Source organism: Phodopus roborovskii, unplaced genomic scaffold (assembly GCF_943737965.1).
Source record: "Phodopus roborovskii unplaced genomic scaffold, PHOROB, whole genome shotgun sequence".
Classification (NCBI taxonomy): Eukaryota; Metazoa; Chordata; class Mammalia; order Rodentia; family Cricetidae; genus Phodopus; species Phodopus roborovskii.
This window is the reverse complement of record NW_026126517.1, coordinates 53,521,241-53,547,255: the sequence shown is the minus strand read 5'-3', so window position 1 is coordinate 53,547,255 and position 26,015 is coordinate 53,521,241. Positions and strand designations below refer to the sequence as shown.

At 42.3% G+C, this 26,015-nt stretch overlaps 1 protein-coding gene across 1 annotated transcript in view; it reads right to left on the bottom strand.

Moving 5' to 3' along the window:
- The window catches only part of LOC127232006 (glutathione S-transferase A4), a 59,077-nt gene extending 33,404 nt beyond the window's left edge, over nucleotides 1-25,673 (bottom strand). Inside the window, exons 1-6 of the mRNA XM_051198002.1 lie at nucleotides 25,605-25,673; nucleotides 10,901-11,007; nucleotides 9,742-9,793; nucleotides 7,697-7,829; nucleotides 6,050-6,191; nucleotides 2,585-2,716 (exon numbers count right to left, since the gene is read on the bottom strand). Coding sequence (XP_051053959.1) covers nucleotides 2,585-2,716; nucleotides 6,050-6,191; nucleotides 7,697-7,829; nucleotides 9,742-9,793; nucleotides 10,901-10,987 — 546 coding nt within the window. The 5' untranslated portion in view covers nucleotides 10,988-11,007; nucleotides 25,605-25,673. The remainder of the gene's footprint in view (nucleotides 1-2,584; nucleotides 2,717-6,049; nucleotides 6,192-7,696; nucleotides 7,830-9,741; nucleotides 9,794-10,900; nucleotides 11,008-25,604) is intronic.
- Nucleotides 25,674-26,015: the final 342 nt, after the last annotated feature.

The following is a 26,015-nucleotide window of genomic DNA, read 5'->3' as shown; positions in this document are numbered from 1 at the left end:
TCAGGGGCTCTGGTAGCTGGAAGAGGGCTTCCTGATAACCAGGTTCTTTTCTTTAATAGGTTTCAAAACAGAGCCCCAGACACCCTTTGTGCGCCCACTTCGGCATAGGGCTTACTATGGGAAGCTATTCCCAGGATTATTCATTCTATTTCCAATCCCAAATTCTCAGAAACCAGTGTAGGTATTGAAGTGACCCTCTGCTCCCATCTGAAGTCCCCACCCCCCACCGCTGCCCGTTACCATTCTGATCTTTATACAGACAGATAATGCCCCATGTGACTCAGTGTCCTGAGTATGTCTGTCTGCTGACCACCTCTTCATAAGGAACTCTGGTTTCATGACGCTCTTAGCTGTCATCCACAGCCGACAAGCTTAAAACAAACACCTTACCAAAGAGATAGTTTTTCATTATATTTAATTGGCATGTGTCTCTGATGGCAGAGTGGTTTTGTTTTTCAAAAACTCCTGGGATATATCTATACCTTGCTTCTGGAATGCTCTGTAGCTGGCCTGCGGTGATTGGATACTTGATGTATCCATCTTAAGACCTGAGGCCACTAGAACTTCAGGACATTCCTGACCACCTCAACATAGTGGCCGTCTGGAGGTGGCTTCCTCTGACTCCCAGGCTGAAGGAACTTCTTAATTGTAGGAATGTTGCTGATTCTTGCCTTAAATGCCTGAAACAAGAAACAGTGAAGTCAGGAGCTCAATATCTGTCAGAGTTTGGGGCTGGAGAGATGGCTCAGTGGTTAAGAACTCTGGCTGGTCTTCCAGAGGTCCTGAGCTCAATTTCCAACTCACAACCATCTGTAATGAGATCTGGTGCTCTCTTATGGCCTGCAGGCATACATGCAGGCCGAACACTATATACATAATAAAATAAACCTTTTTAAGAAAGGAAGAAAACATCAGAGTTTTGCCACAGAGGATGTGCTTAGGCCTTTAGTTTTAAAGCCCACGGTGTTGGGGATATGAACTAACTTCTTGGTGTGTTTGCTGACTTTTCCTGGTGTGAATTGAAATGTCTTATTAAAAAGGCAAAAGCATGACCAGAACATATTAAAAGCCCTTAACTATTTCTATTCTCTGACCTATTAAGTCTTGTTTTAGGAATGTATTAAAAGGGAATATTTTAGGGTGTGAGAAAAGAAATTACAACAAGTGGTGGGACACATTAGCAAGCGCCAGCTGTTGGCCTCAGCTGAGTGCTATCTGGAGCCTTCAGGAACTGGTTTCCCAGCAGCACCCTCGACTCAAAAGAAGCGTCATGCTCTCTGACAAACACCTTGGCTCCAAAGGAACCCCACACCCTCTGAGCACCAGCCTCTCCCAGAAGCACCAGATCTTCTAGAAGCATGGTGCTCTCTTTGCTGATGTTCTAAATTTAGGGATTTAGGGCTCTTCGTTTATAATAAAAGAATGCTTTCATATGGCATATGAAAGGAAAATACAAAGTGATAGGTAAATTGGTTTCCTGTCAGTAACTTTTGACTTACAGGATTTTAGGTCTTTTTCACTTTCATCTTTTGGCTTAGATAGTGTAAATGCATGAACACACGTTTTCTTTTGTAACAAGAAGGAAGAAATGCTGTTCTTTTTTTTTTTCACAATACATTTTTATTCATAATTCAGAGTACCTGACATTCTTCACATTAAAATGATAACTAATTCCTTTTTAAACCCATCCAACTCCATGCCTTCTTTCTCTCTCTGACTTAAGAAAACAAAATGCAAATAAGACAGTGATAAAACAAAAACAACAAACTAATGAACAAAGGAAAACACTAAGAAAGGAAGAAACAAATACACAAACACACACATGCATGCACGCACGTGCGCAAAACCCATAAAAACACAAAATTGGAAACTATGATATATAGGCAAAAGACTGGTAAGGTTTAAGAAAAAAGTCTCCCAAAATACCATTGAGTTTGTGTTGGCCATCTACTGCTGGGCATGGAGTCTGTCCTCAAATGTGGTTTGTATACCCAGCAAGACACCCTTGGAGAAACTAATTAAAAACATTGTTCTTCACTGACAAAACCTAATGCTTCTCTCTGTAAGAAATGTGAGGAGCTAGAGCGGGAACCAAGTCAGGTCGCAATGGTGGGATTCTTTGTGTAAGCTGAGGCAACGAACCAAGAGGTGACCCAGCATTGAGACCACTAAAAAGTGGGCACCATCATCTGAGAGAGCCAGAATGGAAGAACAAAGGCTGCTGTTGCAAGTAAAAATGTTTAGAGAACTGAAATAAATAAATAAATAAATAAATAAATAAATAAATAAAAGCCCTGAATGTTCTAGGACCGCCTACATGCAGGTCATGTGCTCCACCCCTTGCCCGCCCCAGCAGTTAAATGTTCATATTAGAACCTCAAATACCCATTTTCCCATCATATAAAGTTTCATTCCCTAACAGTTCCTATAGTGTAAGCGTGCCTAAATAACCAGAGTGAATAAAACATGCTTTGTGAAACAGTTTCTCTTAAGTTTTAAGTCTGGCTTGCAGGCACCTATTATTTTGGGCATCGCTCCCGCTGCATCTCCCAGGGTTCTGTGTCTGCGCTGATGAGAATCCTACCTGCAGCAGAGGGAAGTCGGACAGCACAGGGGCGCTGAGTTCCTCCACCATCAAAATGGCTTCTAACAGTTGTATGTCTGCCCAGCTGAGCTGGTTGCCAACGAGAAAAGCCTCCCCGTGGTCTTTTAAAATCTACAGAAAGGAAAAACACACTTCAATGGAAATCATGATGAGGCTCACTGAGGAGTCTCTGGTGATCTCCAGAGCTAGCGAGAACAAGCTGAAGCCAACACTCTTGCACTGATGTGATCTCTTTGGGAACAAGGCTGTGGTTGTCAAGGCCCTTATGTGGCCAAGTACTGACACTTGCTGAAAAGCATGGAGAAGTAAAGGCACCCTGTACCCACCGTGGGAGCTGGAATTATTGAGAACCCGGCTGCTAGGACACAAATCAAAATAAGTCAACAGTGGAATTAGAAGCCCAAACCTGAAAAAAGTTACTTTTCCAGTACCCAGTGGAAAGCAAATACAAAAAGATAGCAGAGTCAGCTTTGAGTAGCAAATACGTAAAACATGGTTATCTCCACAAAGAGGGAATAATACATATAAGAACTTGGGAAGGGTCTAGATAAGTGGCTCAGTGATTAACAACACATGCACCTTTGGTAACTCCAGTTCCAGGGGATCTGACACTCATCTGGCCTCAATGGGCACCAGATACATACATGATAGAATATTTATACATACAGAATAAAAAAATTTTTAACCTAAAAAAAAAATTTAATGAAAAGAAAAAGGTCTTAAGCAAGGAAGTAGCAGTGGACTGGAGAGATGGCTCAGAGGTTAAGAACACTGGCTGTTCTTCTAGAGGCCCTGAGTTCAATCCCCAGTAACCACATGGTGTCTCACAACCACCTGTAATGAGATCTGGTGCCCTCTTCTGGTATGTAGGCATACATGCAGGCAGAACTCTATACATTGTTAATGCCAAGTAGTAGCTACATGAAAATTCTGCTTTGGAAAATCTTCTAAACGATAAATCAGTAGTGTAAGTAACTTCAATATAACCACAGTTATCTATAAATGAAAAGAAAATACCTCTATTTGTATTTTTAAAAACTGGGTGGAAATACATGAAACCAATTCTCACATTTATTTTTTGGTCATGAGGAATAGTCATAGTTTATAGTCTACATTTCTGAATAAGATCTTCAAACAAATTAAGCACAATAAGCGTGGTGGTTTCAATGGGAATGACCCCCCCCCCCCATAGGCTCACAGATCTGAATACTGTGTCACTAGGGAGTGGCACTATTTGAAAGGATTAAGAAGGCAGCTTTGTTGGAGGAAGTGTGTCACTGTGGGGCGGTCTTAGGTCTCAAAAGCCCAGAGTCTCTCTCCATGCTGCCTGTGGGTTCAGATCTAGAACTCTCATTGACTTCTCCAGCACCATGTCTACTTGCAATCCACCATGCTCCCCACCATTTATCTTATATAAACCATACTCCATGTCATGAAGGAGAGAGATTCCTGTTCTCTCTGTCTAGCTAAGTAGCCTAGGATGACCTTGAAATCTAGATTCTTCTCCGTCTTATCTCCAAAGTTCTGAGACTACAGAGGTGCCTACTGCATTTGGCTTGGGAGAGTCTCTGTGTAGAAACTATTCTATACAATGCATGAAGAGAGCTGGGATGGTGAATCACACCTACAATCACACACTTTGGAGACAGGAGAACTGAGGCCATGACCAGCTTGGACTACATAGTTAAATATGAAGCTTGGCTAGAGAACATGTCTCAGATAGATAGATAGATAGATAGATAGATAGATAGATAGATAGATAGATAGTTCCCATCTACTAATAAATCAGCATGTGTTGGCATTGTCTATTGCATTAACATTGTACAAAGAACAACAATCAGACACCTTGTGCTCCTTGGTAATTCACACAATGCCATCTATGAAGTATGCTGGGGGCCAAATGATTGGACCTGAGTCCAATCAAGACTAGATTTCCAGCTTCTAGATTACAAGACATTCAGGAACATAGGAGTTGCGTTAACTAAAATTCAGCGCAGGAAATACGAAATGCAACAGAAAAGAGGAAAGGAGACAAGTAAGAGGGACCTGACAGGTAAAAAGGAACTTAAGTTTCCTAATTAGAATTGTAAAGTTGAGTTTGATCTAGATTTGAATAAACAAATTATTTTTAAATGCTTTGGGAAGTGTGGGGTAGAGATTACCTGGCTTAAAATCTACAGTATAAGGCAGACTAAATTGTGTGACATTTTAAATGGAAGGTGCTTCAAAAGCATTCACATTGTCCCTGGATCAATGAAGCTCATCTAGAACACCGGACTGGCAGAACTCTGCACTATAGTTTACACAGTATCCTACAAAACCTTTAGTTGTGTGCACTAATAGGTCTTTGTTACCATTCTATACACTTCTTAGTGTTAGAAGGGGCTTAGAACCTTCCAAGATGTATTTCACTAGCATTTTCTACTGACTGATGTACAAATTTAAAAGCTTTTGTCTTTTTTTTTTTTTTTTTTTAAAGGCACAGTTAGCCTCCAGCACCAGGCATGGAATTCAAGATGGTGACACTTTGGGCTAATGCTTACTGATTCTTTACAAAACAGAACAGAAATTGTTTTATTTGAGGTTCTATAATTTTCCTTGTAACTTGTTCTGGAATCTATTATTAAAGTTTGGTCCTAGGAGCTAGAAAGATGGCTTGCTGGTTAAGAACATTGTTTGTTCTTCCAAGGGTCTGGGTTCAATTCCCAAACCCACATAGTGGCTCACAACCACCTGTAACCAATTCTAGGGGATCTGGTGCCCCCTACTGGCCTCTGTGGGCACCAGGTAAAACACCCATTCACATAAAATTTAAAAATCAATAATTTTTTTTAAAAAGTTTTGATCTTGTCTTAGTTACTTTTCTATTGCTATAATAAGACATCATGGCTAAAGCAGCATATGATGGGTCTTATGGTTTCAGAGGATTGGGGTCTATGACAATCATGGCAGGGAGAACAGCAGTGGACAGGCTGGCATGGTGCTGGAGTAGATGAGTCCTTACATCTTGAAACACAAGCATGAGGCAGAGAGAGCTCACTGGAGATGGTGTGGGCTTTTGAAACCTGAAAGCCTGCCCCCAGCGACATACTTCTCCAATAAGAGGACACCTCTAACTCTTCCCAGACAGTTCCATAAACTGGGGACTGAGTGGATGGTGGCTATCCTCATTCAAACCACCACAGACCCTACGGTAGCAAAGCTCTGATACAGCCTCTCTTTTTATATTTTTACTTGGTTCACTTTGTGTAACTATGTAGGGGGGGGGGGAGGTCTTTGCCACAGCATGCATGAGAAGGCCTCTCCTTCCACCATCAGAGTCCCCAAGACTGAACTCAAGCTTTCAGTCCTGACAGCAGATACCTTTACCCACTGGTACCCATGTCTCCCATCTCTTATCATGCATTCTTAAACATTCTGCGTATTAGGAATATACAAGCTTACCTTTTCAAAGACAGGAAAGTAACGAGTCTTAGCTCTCGTCACTATTAAAGCATAGCTCTCCTCCTTTTCCTTAGGGGGTTTAAATGGAGCCTGGGCAATCATTAGCATCAGGTCCAGGGTGCCATCAGTATACATGTCAATCCTGAAAATAAACCATAGACTCCCATTGGAACGGAGCCTTCAAGTGCAGGCTTCCTAGTGCAACACTGGACAGGATGCAGAGTGTTAGCAAACAGTGTCTGAATCTCTCCCAAATCTTCCACCTTCAGGAAAGAATTTCAGGACCAAGTCTAGCTAGGTGATAGAGTGGAGGCTATGCAAACATTTATTGAATGAAAGGATATATGAAAGGAAATGAATGCCTCTATGTTGAAACCTGCCACAAACAGAGTGGGATTATGATGGTGTAGAGATCATAAAAAACTTAGTTTTAAAAACAACTAAAAAGTATATATCAAAACGGTGGAAATGCACAGTATTTATAGGCTGTGCAATTGCTCCTGCTGCCATCTGTTTCAATGGGAACCTGTGGGCATGTAGGGATTCGTGGCTGCTTCTGGGCATTGCTCACTCCTATGAGACACCCTTTCTCTGTTTTCTAAATAACGGAACTTGGGATTTTCTACTACTGCATCTTCTATACGTACTGACCACTCTACCACGTCATGTTTGCCATGAGGAGATTTTAGGCAGCCTGTACTTAATTAACTCCAAATCTAGACTAAATTTTTATAATTAAAAGCATTTTTTTTCTACCTCATCTACTTATCTATCATGAAACCAAACTACTTATAATACAACTATAATAACAAAACTATCCTTAGCCAGCTCCAACACATCATGTAACAGAGAAGGTGTTCATGGGATATAGACACAAAACAAACAAACAAACAACAAAACAAAACAAAGAACTACAGCTTTTCATCTTCCAGTATTTATGACAAATCCTGTCAGCTCCTTCTATGAGGGCTTTCCCAGGCTGACCTGTGATTGACCATGAATAAGATGAAAGATGAGGGGCAAGCTCTGAGCTCAGCTTACGATACTTATGATCTTTCACGTTCACTCTTAGAGTTCTGTCTATATTTTATGAGAAGATTAGAATGACAGTATGGGAGATATGTGCCCTATTCCTTCCTGAGCCGACAATCTGCCAATACCCAAATCTAGAGCTGCCTGGTTAACTACTGGTTGGTAGACATATGGGTGTGTCCAACTGGGATAAGTCCAACCCAGGCTGGACAGAGGCCACCCAGAAGCCCATAGATGAGTGCTTGCTAATTGAAATCTGTTTCAAGCTGGTAGCAAAATAGATCATCGACACAATGGTCAAGGCTTGTTTGCTGAGTCATTTGCACCTTCACGTAAAATGCTTTACTAGGTCACTTTCTGAGAACTTAGTTTGCTAGGCATGAATATGACAATACTACAAGCTGACTAGCATGAATTGTATACAAAAAGAGAGTGTAGAATAAGTGCTCAGAATTCTGCACAAGCCGCGTCACCTCTAGCAATAGTACTTCCCCTTTGTCCCCTGGCTTTCCCCCTTCAGTTTCGGTTGAAAGATGAAATGAGATCTCGTTTCAGTTGGTGTAAGACCGCAGAAGCTTCATTTAAAATCTAGTACAGGAACAAACACTAAGGTACCTGAGTCTCTCCTTCAGGTCCTTCCCATACAAGTTGTACTTGGCAGCAAGGTAGCTAAGGATGGCTCTGGACTGAGTCAGCGGCATTCCATCAATTTCAACCAAAGGTACTTGGTCAAAAAGCAGGAGCCCATCTGCAATGTGAAAGAGAGGGTAAGATGCTCATCTTCAATGGTTTCAGTGGTTGCAGTCCATCTGCGGGATAGCCCAGCTACCTTCACTGAATGGCTTTTAGTATAAATGATGAATGACAGGCCCAGTAGGTAAGAAATGTCAATCACTTGTTTCACGTCAAATCAGAGCTTTATTTGACTACTTTGTGCTTTTTTATGTATTGAACAACAGCATTTTCTACATTTACTCATATATATATATATATATATATATATATATATAAAACATAATATAAATACAAAGCAAATTTTATGTACATATAATAAATTTCTGGTTCTCAAGGCTTAAGCTATATAAAAGTCACTAATCATGAAAGGTTGCTAAGAATGCCTTCCCCTCAGATATTCTGAGTTGGGACTAAAGTCTCAGAGTATGCATTCTTTTAACTCCCTGCTCTAGGCAGGAAGGATACATCCACAAGAGCATTTCTCATGCAGTCATCCATTCTAGCCATGCAAGTTTGAACAAGTTATTTACCTAAGCTACAACATCCTATCTCTAACAATATCTATTCAGCAGGACTTTGAAAGGAGGTAATAGCTATAAAATAATGCCAGCAATCCAAGCGAATCAAAACCAAGTTTTTGTACGGTGACGACTTACATAACTTCTGTTTATTATAACTTAACAGGAAGGAAAACCTTCGGAGACTTGTGTATTAGGTAATCTTGTCCTTGTGTGGACACTGTATGTACTCACACAGACTAAGATGCCTACAGAGCCTACAGAGGCTAGTGGATCCTAGCCTCAAATTGTTAGATGTATATGCTTAATGCTTAACTTGGAGTATCTGTAAAAGCTAAGAGGCTAGAAAAAGGAGCCCAGGGAAATAAAGAGGTCTTGGGGTGGGAATGGAATGCATGTGATACAAAAGCAAAAGGAGGCAAAGCTGAGGAACCATCATGGAAGAGAGTAAAGAAAGAACATAGGGGCCAAATGATGGGGAAGCGGGCGATGATTTAACTTCCGATATGATATGGCTGTTACAATCACTAACACAGCAGCTGAGATTGTCTGCATGGAGTCTGCACAAGACTGGGCTTGCCAACATTCAGTCATGGTGAGGAGGAGGAGTTAGGAGAAGCGTTAACCAAAAAAAAAACAAAAACAAAAACAAAAACAAAAAAAAAAAAAAAACAAGACATAATAATAGGAGGGGAACTTGTTGGAAAGAAGAAAGCATTTAGTCGGGGGATGGGAGTGTTATCAAAATAATTCATATACATGAATGGAATTGTCAGAAAATAGAATTTTTTAAAAAGATTATTTATTTAGTATGTACACAGTGTTCTATGTGCATGTACACATGTGGCCCAGAAGAGGGTACCAGATCTCAGTACAGATGGTTGTGAGCCACCATGTGGTTGCTGGGAATTGAACTCAGGACCTCTGGAAGACCAGCCAGTGCTCTTAACCACAGAGCCATCTCTCCAGCCCCAGAAAATAAAATTTAAAAGTAAAAGTGGATATGGTTCAGTCTCATGTCTATCGTGTATGCCATAATTTCATAAATCTATTAAAAGCGTAGGAGCTATCCCCTTTATCCTGCCCTCAGCCACTGAGACAAGATTAAGACTTGTTAAAGGGAGTCAGGTGCTGAGCCACTCAGAACTAAGCAGCCAATACTATTATATTAAATGAGAGGCCAGTCCTGTGAGATACCTGGTATGCATGAAGGCTACAGAGATCAGATAATTGACACATTCGCTTTGCATCAGGGAAACAGAGATGAATCAGTCAACATTTGTAGGAATACTGATGCCAGTCCCTTCTAGTAGCTACCATTCCTGAGACCTGTGTTCTTTTTGATGAATTTATTTCCAGTTCTTATTTTTCTTCCAATAAGATAGCATTGAATAAATCAAGGCTTACCCTTTTGCAATTTCTCATATTGTTCTCTTGTCTCAAGAAATTCTTCTTCAAACTAGATTAAGGAGAGAAAGCTATTGTTATACTTTAAGATAGGAAGTAGGGAGAAAGAGATTCTGACACCTTTTGGAAATGCCTTATAGTTTCAGAATAAAATCTAAAAATGAACCACAAAGCTGTTGACTCCCACCTAAAGGCATGTTTTTGACATCAGATGTCAGGGGTGTCCAGCCTTTTGACATTGTGACATGATGTCATCATCTACCAATGTGTTGGCTGCATTCATAGCTATCCTGGGATACATGTGGCCAGGGGGCTACTGGTTGGATGAGCCTGAAAGAGTAAAATGGCACTGGAAGACCTTTGGGAGGTTCAGCTACATCAAGAATCCCCAAGCCCCCCACTTTCTCATTTTTGCCTTGCCTAGACTAGCTCTTCCCTTACTCTAAGCACTTGTCTATCTTTGCTCCCAATCTTCTCCAATGAGTTTTCCCTCTTTTTCCCCCTCTCTCCTTCGTCTTTGGTTTTTATAATTTTTCCTTCATATCAGACCAAATTAAGTTTATATTTGAGACTGACATAATCCAAGAAGACAATCCAAAGATCCCATTCAACTGAGGCTATAGTTGCTTACTGATGGGTTTTCTAAAACTTTGAAGGGTGGTTTTGTCCTTCACAACCTGAGATGGTGTGGGACAGATGAACAGACTAAGGGAGAGCCTCTAAAGGCAAAGATGGAAAACAAAGATTTCAGGGATCCCTTGTTATAGAGGAGATGACATTTAGACAGAGAGATTAATTCCAGGACATAAACGTCGACAAGGAGAATTTGGAGTTAAGGGAAGAGCCAATCAGCAGATCTCACATTTGGGCTGTTGCTCCAGCTGGCAGCCATGAATATTTCATTAGTGAGATGCTGAGGCAGGAATTAAATGGCCTCAGAAAAATCAACCATTCCCAATGGAGGGAATGAGCTAGATGGACAGTTTTTCCATGACGACCTTTTTATCTCTAGGAGCTTCAGACTATCCCAAGCCTTCAACTCCTCCTCTTCCCCGGACCACATAACTGTAATCTCCCTGCTTTTCTCTTATCTAAGAAAAGAGTTACAAAGAAAGGGAAGGAGATGGGACTTAAGTACCATCCCCAACCACGTACCAACCTCCACTCCCGCTGCAGCCAGCAGCCAGCGGATCGACTCCATCCTGCCTCTGCCGTGAAAGTAGTATAGCTTGGGTTTGGTTTCCATGACTCCTAGTTCAGAGTTTCCTAAGGGGCAACAATAAGAAAATATGTGTGAAAACCAAATTGATATACATTGCATGCTTTACCTCCATTTATAGCCTTGATGAAACAGGGTAAGCAAAGTTCTTGTGGAGGGATGTACTCACATGAGGTAAAGCTGTAGAGAAAAAGCACAAAAGCAGCGTAAGGAGTGGCTCTTATGAACATCTGGCTATGACTGGTTGGGGGAGCATTTGAGGGTTCTAGGCTGTCCCACTCTTGAGTATAAATACCAATCCTTAACTTTAACCATTTAAATGTGTATAAGTGGGTTGCCTTATGCTTTGTAAATGCTGTCACTCACAATTTGAGACCTAAGAACAAACTATACCCATGAAGGCCTCATATTATTTAAGACTGTCTCTGATATTTGGAGAAAGGCACCAGGAATTTATACAATGGTTTCCTGAATATATCTGGAAAAGAAAAAAATCTTTTCTAACATCAGCAAAGAGGCAGGCCTGCTTGAACTGGAATATTCAGTGGGAAATTGGGAGTCTTCAATTGCTGCCATAAGACTTTATTTTTTTCCAATTAAGAACATGTCTACCTGGAAAACAGCATAAAATATGTTATTCATAATGACAAATTAGAAAATACCAAGTTGGGGCTGGAGAGATTGCTCAGTGGTTAAGAGCACTGTCTGCTCTTCCAAGGGACCAGGGTTCAGTTCCTAGCACCCACATGGCAGCCCTCAAATACCTGCAACTCCAGTTCCAGGGGATCTGACACACTCACATGAATGCACAGAAAATAAAATAAATTTTGAAAAAAAAAAAAAAAAAGGAGACCCATCATCTAGGCAAAAATTAAACAAAGAAACATCTGAATTAAATAACATCATAAATCAAATGGACAGATATCTACATACTATTCCACCCAAACACTAAAAAACTGTATACTCTACTCAGCAGCCCATGGAGTCTTCTCTAAAATAGGCCATATACTGTGACACAAAAGAAATCTTTAATCTTTACAAAGTCAGAAATAATGAAATAACTTCACATATTATACCTGTCCACAATGTAACAAGGCCTAAAATCGATGAATTATTAGCAGTTATACAAACTCATGGAGATTAAAAACCATATTACTTAATAAGGGCTGGGATAAAAAAATAATCAATAAGAAATTTATTAAAATCCCTAAAATCAAATGAAAGTGAACCTCAACAAAAACATCTGGAACACATTAAAACCAGTCTTAAGAGGGAATAAGGAAGAGGGTGGCTCAGTAGTTATGAGCACTTGCTGCTCTTGCTGAAGACCCTAGTTCTGTTCCCAGGACCCACCTGGGAATGCAGCTCATAACTAGCTATAATGCCAGTTCCAATTCCAAGTTCCAAGGCTATCAGATGCTTTCGTCTGGCCTCCTTGAGCTCTGTATGTATTTGGTACACTTATATACATGTAGGCAAAACACTTATACATGTAAAATAAAAGTAAATATTTTGTTTTTACTTACAAAAGAGCACAAATGAATGACTTGATACAACTGAAGAATTTGGAAAAACAAGAACAAACCAAACCCAAATCTAGTAGATGGGAAGAAAGAAAATAAGTCAGAGTACAATGAACGAGGTAGAAACCAAGGAAACACAAAGAATCAATGTGTGTAAGAGCTGGCTCAATAGACTATTGATCCATTAACTGAAAGAAAACCCAGATGGACAGAAAAGTGATGAATGAGGAAACACTACAACAGACAACAGAGAAAGCCAGACTAGCGGAAGGGAGCGCTTAGAACCTATATTCAATCAAGTTATAAAATCTAAAAGAAACGGATGAATTTGTAGATGCACCGAAACCACCAAATTTAAACCAAAGAAAGAGAGGGCAACAACCTAAGCAGATCTATAGCTAACAAGGAAATTGAAACAATAATGAAAAAAGGCCAATGACCTAAGCTGAACATTAAGGAGAAGATTGAAGCAGAAACAAAAAGCCTTCCAACTAAAGAATGGCTGGGCCCAGGTGGATTCACTGCAGAATTCTACCAGACTGTCAAAGAAGATCTATAGCAGGTATTTCTTGTATTAGTCAAAAAAGAAATAAAGAAAAGAAAGAAAGAAAGAAAGAAAGAAAGAAAGAAAGAAAGAAAGAAAGAAAGAAAAGGAGCACTCCCAAACTCCTTCAAAGCCAGAGCAGTTTACAAAGGAACAAAGCTTTTAAAAAGAGGTGGTGGGAACAAGGACATTTTCACCCCGGTGTCACTCAGCTGGGTTCTGCTTCAGTTGGTTGCCATAACAGAACCAGTTTGACTCTAATGCAGCCCACAAACAAGTTGATCACTGAAGTTGTGACATTGGGCGCTTAGCTTAATTGTGCAAAGTAAATTTGGAAAATACAAAATTCTGAATTAAATCATTTTTAAATAGGCAAAGTGATACTTTTTCCCCTCCCCAATAACCACTTCTTCGTGCACAAAAAAAGTGAAGTGGCATCTGGACACAGTGGCACTCGTATGTCCAAGTGTCTGGTCACTTAGCAAAAATTTAGCATCTATTTTGTATAGAGAACTTTATTAGATGTGTTGTTCCCAAATATATTTTTCTAAAATACATTATGTTCAATCAGATCAACCTCACACATAGAGATGAAAGTTTTTGCCAAAGGGGGGGGGGCTAATACTTTTTTTTAAAAGCATATTGAAAGAAATAGTATCATTAAAACAAAAGCAAACAAAATGCCAGATTGCTGGCCTATGTGTGTGTCAGGGCAGGGGTGCAGGGGTAGAATATTTGCTTCACAAACAAGAAGTCCTGGGGTTCTCTTTCTGTCTCTCTCTGTCTCTCTCTGTCTCTCTCTCTCTCTCTCTCCACACACACACACACACACACACACACACACACACACACACACACACACAGTGGGGTGTACATTTAATACAGCATTACAGAAATTGAACAGAGGCTTACAGAATGTCTTAGTTTACTTTCTCTTGTTATTTGCTTTCTGTTGCTATGATGAAAACTCTGACTGAAAACAGTTTATTTGCTTTACGTATTCTTCTGCACACACAGTCTGTTGAGGGAAGCCAAGGCAGGAGCTAAAGCAGAGACCATGCAGAAACACTTTCTACATACTGGCCTGCTCAAGGGTTGCTCAGCCTGTTTTTTTAGGGTAGAATTCTGAGAGGCAGAAATGGACTTGAGAACCAACAAATCAAGACTCTGGTTCCTACTCCTCAAGAGCTGTCAAAGTATGTACTGAGTATACTGTGTTAGTTCACTAAATGGGTGTTTGTTCTAATGACCTTGGGAGCTGAGTCCCATCCACAGGGTTCAGAATGTGAGCCTGTGTGCAGCTCCTCAACCCAGAGCTCAGCTGGGTTGAGCAGAAAGTAGCCAAGTGTGACAGCTTTTGGCTAGTTAGGTCACTGCTTAGAAAAAAAAAAAAAGTAGTCAGGCAGTGGTGGCACATGCCTTTTATCTAGCACTCAGGAGGCAGAGGCAGGAGGGTTTCTGGAGTTCCAGGACAGCCTGGTGTACAGAGTGAGTGAGTTCCAGGACAGCTGGAGCTACACAGAGAGACCCTGTCTCAGAGGGGAAAAAAGTAAGTCCAAAATCATCTAGAAAATGAAGAGCACTTCTCCTAATACAATTGCATGAGTTAAACCACAGGTACCAGCTCCATTTCAGCTCTAAACCAGGTTTGGTATCCTAGGGCTGTAAGCTACTCAGGAGGCAGAGGCAGGGGGATGAAAATGTCTAGGGCTGCCTGGACTACAAAGAGAGTTCATAGGCAGCTTGGGCAATTTAGTGAGACCCTGTGTTAAAATAAAAAGTGAAAAGAGGGCTGGGAATATAGCCCAGGGGTAGAGTGCTTACTGAGCACGAACAAGGCCCTAGTTCAATCGAGCAAATAAAAGAAAAATGATACCTCTCTTTTTAACTCGTTTCTTAAGTTCTCTTGGCCTCCACTGCCTCATTCGCACAGGGCCAATAGTGTTTTTCATATCCACTCAGTAATAATTCATTTGGTTAGTTATGAGGTTGAAAGGAGATAGCATGTACAAGTCGCTAAACATAGCAACCTAAATTACCCTTCTCCCTCTCAGAACAGCCTCCTTTGCATGTGAGAAAAGAACCTTGCTTCGGTTAAAAGTGGGCAGCATTCTCCAGAGAGTTTCTGGACCACCACCAGCAGTTTCTCAGTTCCTATTAGGAAGGTAGAGGTCAGTGCTGGAGAGATGGCTCAACTGTTAATAGCATTGGCTGCTCTTTCAGAGAATGGGGGTTCAATCCCAGCTCCTACATGGCAGCTCACAACAGTCTGTAACTCCAGCTCCAGGGGCCCTGACACCCTACTGTACACTGGTGGTACACAGACATGCATGCAGACAAAACACCCATATACATAAAACATTTTTCCAAATTAAAGGAATGAGAAGACTTGGCCCAGATGAAGTTTGGGAAAGTGAGTCTAGAATGAAAATTCAACCAGACTGCTCTGGGGGTCAGCATAAAACTCTTGTCTATTTTTCCCATGAACTAACCACTGGGCCACCATGGGACATGGGTCTTGGGGTTTGATGTTGCTAGCTTAGTACAGGCTCCTGCCGCCACACAGCAGTCCTATGGGACTGAGGATCTGACCCAGGTGCTTGTATTATCTTCTCCCAGCCTTTCATACTCAGAAACTACACGTATGCCAAGGGCTTATATGCCTGCCTGGATGGGAAATGTAAAGCCGAATCATAGCCTGTTTCAAGATCCCCTGCTTCTCCACTCAGCACAGCTACTGCACGAGTAGAATGGGGAGGAAAACTCCAGTGTTTGATCCTTTGGGTTAAATCTTCCCAGAGCATGGAGTAGACACATAGATGGAGAAAGATTTTGTTTGCCATTAAAGCACTATGGCACGCTATGGATGGTGCCTATCTCCTTTTTAATAGTTAAAAAAAAATTACTTGAGATTTTCCTAGGGAGGAAATAACACATAGTGGCTCAAACACCAACAAGTATTTTCTCTGGGCGGTGGGTGGTACACACCTTTAATCCCAGTACTCAGAGGCAGTCAGATCTCAGTGAGTTTGAGGCCAGCCTGATGTATGGCATGAGTTCCAAGACAGGCTCTAAAGCTACAGAGAAACTCTGTCTCAAAAAAAACAAAATAACAATTAAAAAAAAAAAAAAAAAAAAAAAAAAAAAAAAAAAAGTATTTTCAAATCCTGCTTTGTATCTTATGTTACCCAGTCAGTAAACCCCACTTAAATCTTAAGGACCTACTTTTGAAGTTAAATACTTAATGAATGAAGGTGTTTCTGCGTGCCATCATATGCAAGCTGCACACAGCTGTAAGCAGGAAAGACTCCCCTGAAAGCAGACAGATGCGAGGGAGGGGAGTTTGGATAAGTAGAAAAGATGAACTTCCAAGATGGCTTCTTCTACACCCTCCAGGCTTGAGACAAAAGCCCGGCCCTTTAAAACAGGCCTTGGAGGCTTTTTTTCTCCTACCAGCGGTCCACTGCTGATGAACCAGTCCAGCAAGTTCTAAGCTGGTTGGAACATACTTACATAACAGTTGCAGGCCTGAAAAACATCCTTCAAACTGACCAACCCAAAATTAGAGGAGGAAAACTCTTCAGACATTTAAAAAAAAAAAAAAAAGCCCTGGAGAAGAGCCCGGAGCTTTCTGCCTGTGCTCCGCAGAGGGTCTGTTTCCCTGTGTGTCTACAGCACGTGTGTGTATGTCCTCTTTCTCTGCATATCTGCGGCATGTGTGTGTATGAACCCTAACAAGACCCCTAGATTGTATAAATCACTTACCTTCTATGCAGAAAAATGTGTGCCTTTTATCTGGCCTAAACAAGCTTTGAAATCATGAGCATCAAATACATCAGAAAATTAAAACAGTTGCTTGCTGACTATAAGCTGTAGATTTAGTGTAACTATTCAGTGCAAGAGGAATACATACTACGTCCCCCCCCCCCCCCCCCCCACACACACACACAAATACTAACCTTACTCTTCCAGTACCCGGTCTGGAGACAGAAGCTGTTAAATGAAAGTTCACAGCCTTCAGATTTGATTGAAATCTCCGCCCACCAGCCAGTGAGCTTTTAGAAAAGGCGAGTGGCCGCCAAGGTTTCAGTTTACACTCACAGTTGGTTAACACTTTGTTCCCCGGGGGAGTGAGTTCTAGAAACTCACAGGCTCATCCAACAAACTTTACCAAGTACATGTTTTTGGGATGTTGGCACTACAGAGCGGGTGTAACACTTCTTCTTCTTCTTGGGCTGACAGTGTTTGCATTCTATTTGGGGGAAGTTAGGTAATATAAGCATATAAATAAATGTACTCTATTCAAAATAACTACAGCAGCAACATGTTGAATGACTATAGCTCGTAGATTCGTGGATTAATTGTACGTCAACAAAATCATGAGGGCCAATTGAGAAGAATGGGAGAACGGAGCCTATTTTTTTGTGCAGCTAAAAGCAGAATACTTGCAAGTCAAGAGTTTATTTTTGACAACAAACTGCAGTTCTGCAGGTTAGGCAATCCTGAGGGGCTTCCACCTGGAAAAGAAGGCCTCATTCTACAATACAGGGTAAAATGAAAATCAAACAAACAAACAAGACAAAATAGTATGTCCTCCTTAATGAGAAAGAGAAGGGGCAAAGTTATGCATTCATTCATCTTAGGAGTGGTTCCTAATGAATGCATGACTTTGCCCGCCCATGCCCTCCCGGTTTTCTTTTATCTGCAGTGAGGCAGATGGTTATAAACAACTTTTTGAAATGAAGACATGATTGTCTTGTTTCCATTCCTATTCCAGGAATGTAGTTAAGGTTACAGGTGGGACATATCCCAATCCTTGAGAAACAGAGTGTTAATCATAAAGAGGAACGAACCTAGTTTGTACTATAAGATGGCTTTGAAGCCTAAGATGGAGGCAGGCTGGTTTTTCTAGCCCACTCTTCAGTAACATTAATCTACTCATGACAGCAGAGCCCTCGTGTACCTCATTATCTCTTCAAAGGCGCTGCCCTTCCAAACTGTTGCACAATGCATAATGGGATAAGTTTTCCTAACAGGCCTGGCAGAAATAAAAATATTTTAAAGAGACGCTTTGTGTCTCTTGGTCTGACTATCAGACTATTGAACAATGGGCCTCAAAGAAATGGGACTCTCCCTGGGAATCTCCTTATGGGAGAAGGAGAAGGTCCTAGCCAGCTGGGGAGTTTGCCTTCTGGGAAGTGATTTCTTTCACATGGCCTATAACAGCTTGTCAGAGCACCTTACAAAATGACTGAAGCCCAGAAAAATGATGCATCTTCGTGGACAGCTCATGGAGACCAGTACCTCACTGATGGGCATACCCTAAGCACTCTGTTTAAACTTTGATCTCACTTCAGGACCTGGAAGACAGACTTGAAACTGGGAAGAGAGGGGATGGCTGGATGCCCTTCTTCCCAATATGGACTAAATCTCTTTTTTTCTGCTTTCCACTTTTAAATTGGCTCTCTCTCTCTCTCTCTCTCTCTCATTCTCTTTCTCTCTCTCGTTCTCTCTCTCTCTCTCTCGTTCTCTCTCTCTCTCTCTCTCTCTCTCTCTCTCCTTTTCTTTTTTGATTTCTCGAGACAGAGTTTCTCTGTGTAATAGTCCTGGCTGTCCTGGAACTTGCTTTGTAGATCAGGCTGACCTCGAACCTCATAGAGATCTGACCACCCCGCTAAATATGCTCTTTTAATGTGCTTATTGAGGGTGGGAGGGTAGACCTGACTGAGGAAGAAGCCAACCATCTGGGAAATTTGCCACCTTTCTTACCCATCCATGGTCCCTCTCCCTATCTATTTTCCTACCAGGGAGTCTGGAGTCTAGACTCTAATTCCAAGCCTCTCACTTCCATATCAGAACACAAAATTTGGGGTAAACAAAATCTGTGTTCCCCAGCCATAGTCACTCACATTTGGCTCTAGAATTCTTATTCTCTTCAAGGTGAGAACTGTTTATTGTTTGGTTTCGCATCAAAGAATCCTGGTAGGATGATGAGGCTCACAAAAGTCTGGGAACTTATGAAACTTTCAAGACTCCTGGAGCTCCTATGCAATGAAGCTGAATTAGTAAATGGTCATTAGGGTGAAGTGACTTTTGGAGGAGCTAGCTGACTTGAGGCTATCACACCTCCTGATAGCGTCACTCCCTATGGGTCAAGCATACGTGCTTGCACGCACGCACACGCACGCACACACACACACATACACACACACACACACACACACACACACACACGGGTCTGTGGGGGCCATTCCTATTCAAACCATCACAGATGGGAAGAATCAGTGCAGAGAAAGCAAGGTTGAAGTGACAGGTAATACCTCTCCAGCATCTGACTTTGATATGGAGGATGGAGAAACCCATGTTCCGGCATGCAGATGAGGATGGGACTGTGTTCACAGGAGAACTGAAAAAGCACTTATTTCTGCAGGGATATTGAGATTGGTATGGGGCTTTAGTGTTTTAGTTGGGCCCCATGGGATGTGATCTTTATGTCATAGGAGAGATGCCAGGGGTCTGTGTGATTTAGACCAGCATACAAGCTGGGTTTATCACGAGGACTATGACACCTAGGAGTGGGAGAAGACAAGAGAAAGCAGATAATGGGGCCTGTCTAGGTCATTCAAAAGAACACGTCATGATTTACATCAAGACAGAATTCCTAGGGTAAGGACCGACCAAAAGTTCTGGGATGATCATCTGCCTCTGGAATGTCAGAGCCTGAATGGAAGTTTCCTAAAGGGGATAAAAGAAGTAGAAACTAAAACAGTACAGGTGAAAAGGATTAAACTTAACCTACAGGTTAAGTATGTAGTATACAATGTACACCCAGTAGAAACTGTATACCCAGACCTTGGTCGTTTTAGCAGCTAGGAGTGGCTAACCATGACAATGGCCATGATCCTGGGCCATGACCTATCAGAACCAGGAAGCTGGCTTTAATAAGAGGCATAACAGGGACAGCATAGGACCCCCTCCATCATGATCCTACACTGAGCCAAGGATTATGAGCCAGTCTTGCTGAAGCTGTTGTGGATGGGACATGTGTAATGGTCTCATGACAGCAGCATATGAGAATGAGGGTGAATACTCCTCCATCCAACATTGCTCTTTTAACAAGTCATGGCAGAAATGATGAGATCTTTTCATTCCTTGAAAAAAAATTGCTTTTATTTTGTGTGTATCAGTGTTTTGTTTGTATATATGTCTACCACATGGGTGCGATGCCCACATATCCAAGAAGGCATCGGATACCCTGGGACTGGAAATACACAGTTGTGAGCTGCCATGTCAGTGCTGGGAACTAAATCCAGGTCCTCTGCAAGGGTAGCAAGTGCTTTGCACTACTGGTCCTTCTCTCCATCCTTCAAGAGGAGGATCTCTTCATTCTATACTGGACTTTAGTAATGTTTTCTTTTTAGTATCCCCTTAATTATGCAAAGGCCATTGACATTTGATCCTAGTAGATGGCAGCAGACTTTCAGAGGTCCTTCCTATAAAAGGCTTTCATTATTTATCCCTAACCCTTGAGAGTCCTACAGCTTTTAAAACATATTTGGAGCAGAAAAAAAATTAGCAATTACAGAGTTTGAATGAAGGCATTCTTGTGCAGGTGAAGAAGGAAACCCCGGGAGCAGCCATACAATTCTAAGGTGCGTATCTACTGCTAGGCTGGACCATCTACCTCCCCATGTGTTGGTGACCAGGGAGGCCCCTGAAGCCTCACAAACCATAAAAGCTATTGCCAATGCTGTTGGTTGCATGTCAGGACTAGAAGGGACATGCCTATTGCTGAAGATACTGCATTCTTTTGTTGCAGAACATGGAGAAATCAAGCTAGAACTGAGCTGAAAGCATCTCCCTTGCTGGCAGACTTTTGCAGTCAAGGAGGCAATATACTGGCTGTTGGGGGAAAGAACTATTGCTGACAGTCCTGCTCGTCTATGGATACTGCTTCCTACACTACACTACTGAAAGCCCAAAAAAGTAATGTTAATGATGGACTAACCTGGAAACCAATATCTGTTCCTTGGAATTTGCTAACTTCCTCTCACAAGGCCCTGAGATAAGAAGAATTCACACTGCCCCTCCTTTCCTGTGAGTCAGCAGGTGGTAAATAGGGTCCTTAGGAAACAAAGGTTTGCCCAGACAAAATTAACTAGCACACCCTGAGGCCCTAAGGTCTGCTGATCCTAATAGCAGACCATCCGGCCTCCAAGGGTCACGTACTCAATGGACAGAGGGTCCCACCCCCTCCCTAAGCTTGTGGGTTTGCCTTTAAAAACACCTGGGCCCAGGGGAGGGGTCTTCTCTCTAGCCTGCATGCTGGAGGAGCCCATTTGTGCAAACGTTTCCTGTTCATTAAAGCCTCTTGCGTTTTGCAGCAACTGGACTGGACATTGAGTTCTTGGGGTATTGACCGAAACTGGAAGACTCCTCATTCTGAGGGTCTTACAACTACCAACATGATAGGCAAGACAGGTGAGATGGTAAGATGAAATAGTGCTGTGGCTACCATGGGTGCAGCCAACCATGTTCTAATTGGATTTAAGGCCTGCTTCACAGGAAAAAAAGTTATGTTTTGTATTGTAATCCTGGGCAGAGACCTGAAATTCTAACAGAGAGGCTACTTCTACTGTTTCATTTTGTGTTGAATTGCCACCTAAATTCTTGTTTTTAACCACAGATTACTGCCGCTACCAGCCTTCTGTGGAGGGAAACTGATTTTCGGGGGGGGGGGGGGGTGAGGGGGAGAGACTCAGAACAGATCAAATTGTTGAGAATAAGTGATTCTTTGGTGGCACAGTAGTTTGATGGTTAGCTGTAAATAGAACAAAATAAATATCCAAGGTTGGGAACGCTACATAAGCGAAGGCAGAAAGAATGCATGAGACTGGGTGGCGTCTTGTGTAGAAATGCCTTCCAGTTTGAAACTCCCTCCTAGGGGGAGGCTTGGCAGACTCAGGGAACTCATGAGGCCACTGGCTGAAATTACTTAAGCAGAAAACAGTTGCTAGGGGAGAGGAGCTGCCCTCAAACATGTCCTGAACGACAGTAGCTTTAGGGAATCATCTCCTGTAGCATGAAAAGAATAAAAGACCCAGAGACAGATATTGGGGTTCAAGCTCCAAGCTGAAGATCCAAAAAGCAAAGCAGCCAGCCACTAGCTCTCACCTCTAGCTCAGGCTAAAAGGGCTGATCCACGAGCTCTTCACCAAGCCTCAGATTGCTGCCTCTCCTCTGTGTGGCTGGAGAATGACTGCCAGCTCTGAGACCCTGTTCCTATCTTAAATACCTCTCATGAGTTCTGGGATCCCAAGGGCTGAGGTCATCTTTGTGTGAACTGTTTCTCTTTAGGACTGGATATATTTCTTGTAGCTCAGTGTGGCCTTGAACTAATAAAAATCCATCTACCTCTACCTCCCAAGTAGTGGGATTAAAGGTGTGTAATGCCTAACTTCTATAGCTTGTTACAAGTGAAACACTGAAAATATAGTGTTAAACTGCCTGGAGAAGACGAGAGAAAGAATCCATTAAATGCACCGGAGTCTTGGCTTCCAATCAATACAATCCACCAAACAGAAGCAGGGCTCCTACAGGAAGACTGACTCCGTGTTCTGTGAAGACCAGAGAGTTCGGAAGTGCTCACGGATGAAAGCGTGTTAAAGGCCAAGGCGTTATTTGATGAGACCCCCTCCAGCCAAATTTGGAATAATTAAGAAAAAACAAACAAAAACAAAACAAAAGAGATACTAGATACAAATAATGATAATAATGCCAAAAGAAGGGGGTAAGTAAAGGCTGTTTTGCAGAAGAATTAGAGCTAACTAATGAAAAGTCAGTGCTAATTAAAGATAAAATTTCAATTCTAACAACTTATTTTATAAAGATCATAACGGAAACTGAAAGGTTGAGGGAATGCCTGGATGCCACCCATGGGTTACCTCATTAGTATGAAGAGAAAAATGCATGTAATGGAAAAGTACAGAGAATTTACCAACTACCTCATCCTTAAACTTAGTTTCCCAAGCAGGACATTTGGATGTTCTGTAGGGCCTTGCATGGACCACCCCCCCCCCCAAGACACCTTGAGCAAGCCTGAAGCTGTTGGCTGGAACTCCTTGCCCCAAACCTGTTGTTGGTACTCTTCCCGTTTTCATAACACACACCTCATGACAACACACGCCTCGTGGGGAAAAGCTAAGCCTAAAAATTCTTGTAATTTTCCACTGTGCTGTAAGTCAGTATTGAAGCCCGTTCCATCCCCTCGATAAATGGCATTGGGCATTTGGCATTCCGACATTGCCATTGAATGAATGACCCACTGTCTTGTGTCTTTATTTCAATCTCTAGGCCTTTGCTGGATTCGTGGAACAGGTCGTAGCCGGGCGCTACAATGTCCTCCTGCTGTGACACTGAGAAGGGCAAAATAATGTAAGATCCTAATTCCGGGGTCCTGATGGGCCGATGGGAGAGCCCCGCGACACAAACACCAAAACCAGGAGATGCAACAAGCACGAGGTGTTTATCGAATGAGTGCAGCCGGGTGTCAGCAATCTCAGGGAAAGCTGCACACCCCTCAAAGGGTTCAGGTTCTTTTTATAGAGAAAGACCACAAATCAGCATACATGCATGGGCCACAAGGTGATTGATTACAAAGTATGATCTCATGTTTGAAAGATCACCCGGGTATGACCTGTTCCTCTTTAAAGGATAAACCATAGAATGACTTGGAAAGTCCCCAGACTGTCCATTGGCCAGGTGTGACCCAGATAGGGCTGCTCAACTGGAATTATTTGTTCCAGGGTTGGGGTCTATTCCCCTTGTTGTGGGCCAAGACCTGTGAGAGACTTTTTAATCTTTGTTTCTAAAGTCCTTTATACTCTGGCTTTTTCTTGGCTGTACATTTAGAGCCTTCAGTTATCCCACAAAGGTTTGATGATTCAGTAACTAGCCCTATTTAACAAGATCAGCCTAGCATAGAACCACTAGCCCCATCACCATAGTAACCTTTCTTGTTCTCATAATTCCTGATCTTTCCACCCATGTCAACATCCATTCTTTGTGATTTTCTATATTCTTCTTGCAAGAACTATTTTTCTTACCTTTTCTACATCCTTGCTCTGCAAACTAAGGTCTTTCAGTAACACCTGTTTAAAACACACACACACACAGAGAGAGAGAGAGAGAGAGAGAGAGAGAGTCCCCCAGGCACAAGGTAGAAATCAGGCATGGCATTCTGTGAGATGTGGACTCAAGGTCAAGGACATGGTGGGGACACAGGTATTCTCAGTGAATCCTCGTTGGTGGTATCAGTATTGTCAAGGGGTTGAAACAAGGGAAAGGCTGAGAAATCATCTCGGCTTTGGGGAAACTGAGGGACTAAAAACAACATTGGATCCTAGAATGGCAAGAGGGCCTCAGTGGAAAAGCATAGTGCAATCCTAATAAAGTCTGCCGCCCCCTGGCGCAACAGTAGGGCGCAACAGTAACTCTCGGTTTGCATGGTTATGTAAGGTGTCAGCACAAGGGAAGGCTGGGGGTTCTGTGGTACCATGTTTTCTATTAATCTAAAGTTATTCTCGATGTAAAACTTGCAGACCTTGCCTAGAGCACCATGACACACTACTAAAAGCTCTGCAGGAGACAGACTGCTTTGTTCTGGTGGGTGTGATAACCCTTACCTGCCAGAAATAAATACTTAAGTGTGGCACTCCCACGGGGAACAATGTCTGGATTAAAACACTCCCTCAAAACAAGAGGAGGCAGGAGACACACGAAACAGGATCAGCATGAGCGGATTACTGTCAATCAGGGTAAGGGCTGCACACATAGAATTTACACAATGTTTTGTTTGCTTGTATCTGACAATTTCCATAGGAAACGAAAAGAATAGGACAAAAGCAAAAACGCACATGTGGGCAAGGAACCAAGGCTGCCAGCTGGGCACTAAGTACAGAAAATTCGCCTAGAGGGTGTATAATTAATAAAACTGGCGAAAATCACGTTAATTCTCTTTGTCCTTATTAACTAATAGATATTCATTGGCCATGACGCAGAAACTAAGGGTAACATAAAGGTGAAAGATATTAATTCTATTTACAAAGGAAAGTCCCGGACAGGAAGGATCTTCTGGCTGAATGGGACATGCTGTAATGTGGATGGAAGATCCATTGTCTGGCCACGTGAAGATAGAGTGGGCCTGGTACTTCTAACTCCTGGGGCCGCTAATGCCCACCTCACGGAATCCATGCGACCTCTTCTGTTCGCTCTCTGACTTACTGAAAAAACCGAAAGCAGCGCAGAGCGGCGAGGCTACCTCCTATCCTCTACCCAGTAATCTGGGCATAATAAAATGTTCAGGATTTGAGAGCATAAGTGTTTTCTTTTATTGTTGTGTTTCCCCTCTCACAGCAAAAAGATGCCGCCGTCTTAAAGCGTAAAGGAAAGAGCAAAACCCTAACCTTGGCTTTCATATTCTGGATCCGAAGAAGCTGGGGCCATTCGTTTGCAAGAACATTATCTTATCAGTGCAAAATTCCATACATTCTGCACATTACAATATTCTTGGACTTACTACTCGCTTCTGCGTGTCACTTGGGCCGAGAAGAAGACAGGGCACGTGAGGATCGCGAGCCAAGAGATGCTCTGGGTCTACCTTCCGCCGCCCAGCCTGCCTCAGCAGAGCTGCCGACGCTCACCTAGGGCAGCGACCTCAGCCCAGCCGGAACACGCGGGACACGGGAGGCGGGGTGACAGCAGCCAGCCTCAAGGCTGTCACCGCAGAGAGCCAGAGGACTGCACACTGCGAGCAGACATAGCCGGGGGCGGGACTCCGGAAGGCTTCACCAATACAGATCGCTGTGTTTAGCATACTCCGCCCAGCTACAAAGCATTCTGGTTAACATTAAAGCAACCTAAACTTAAGTCACTTTTATCTTAAATTTGGCACGAGGGTAAGTAAGATTTTCTTTCTTTATGGGAGATA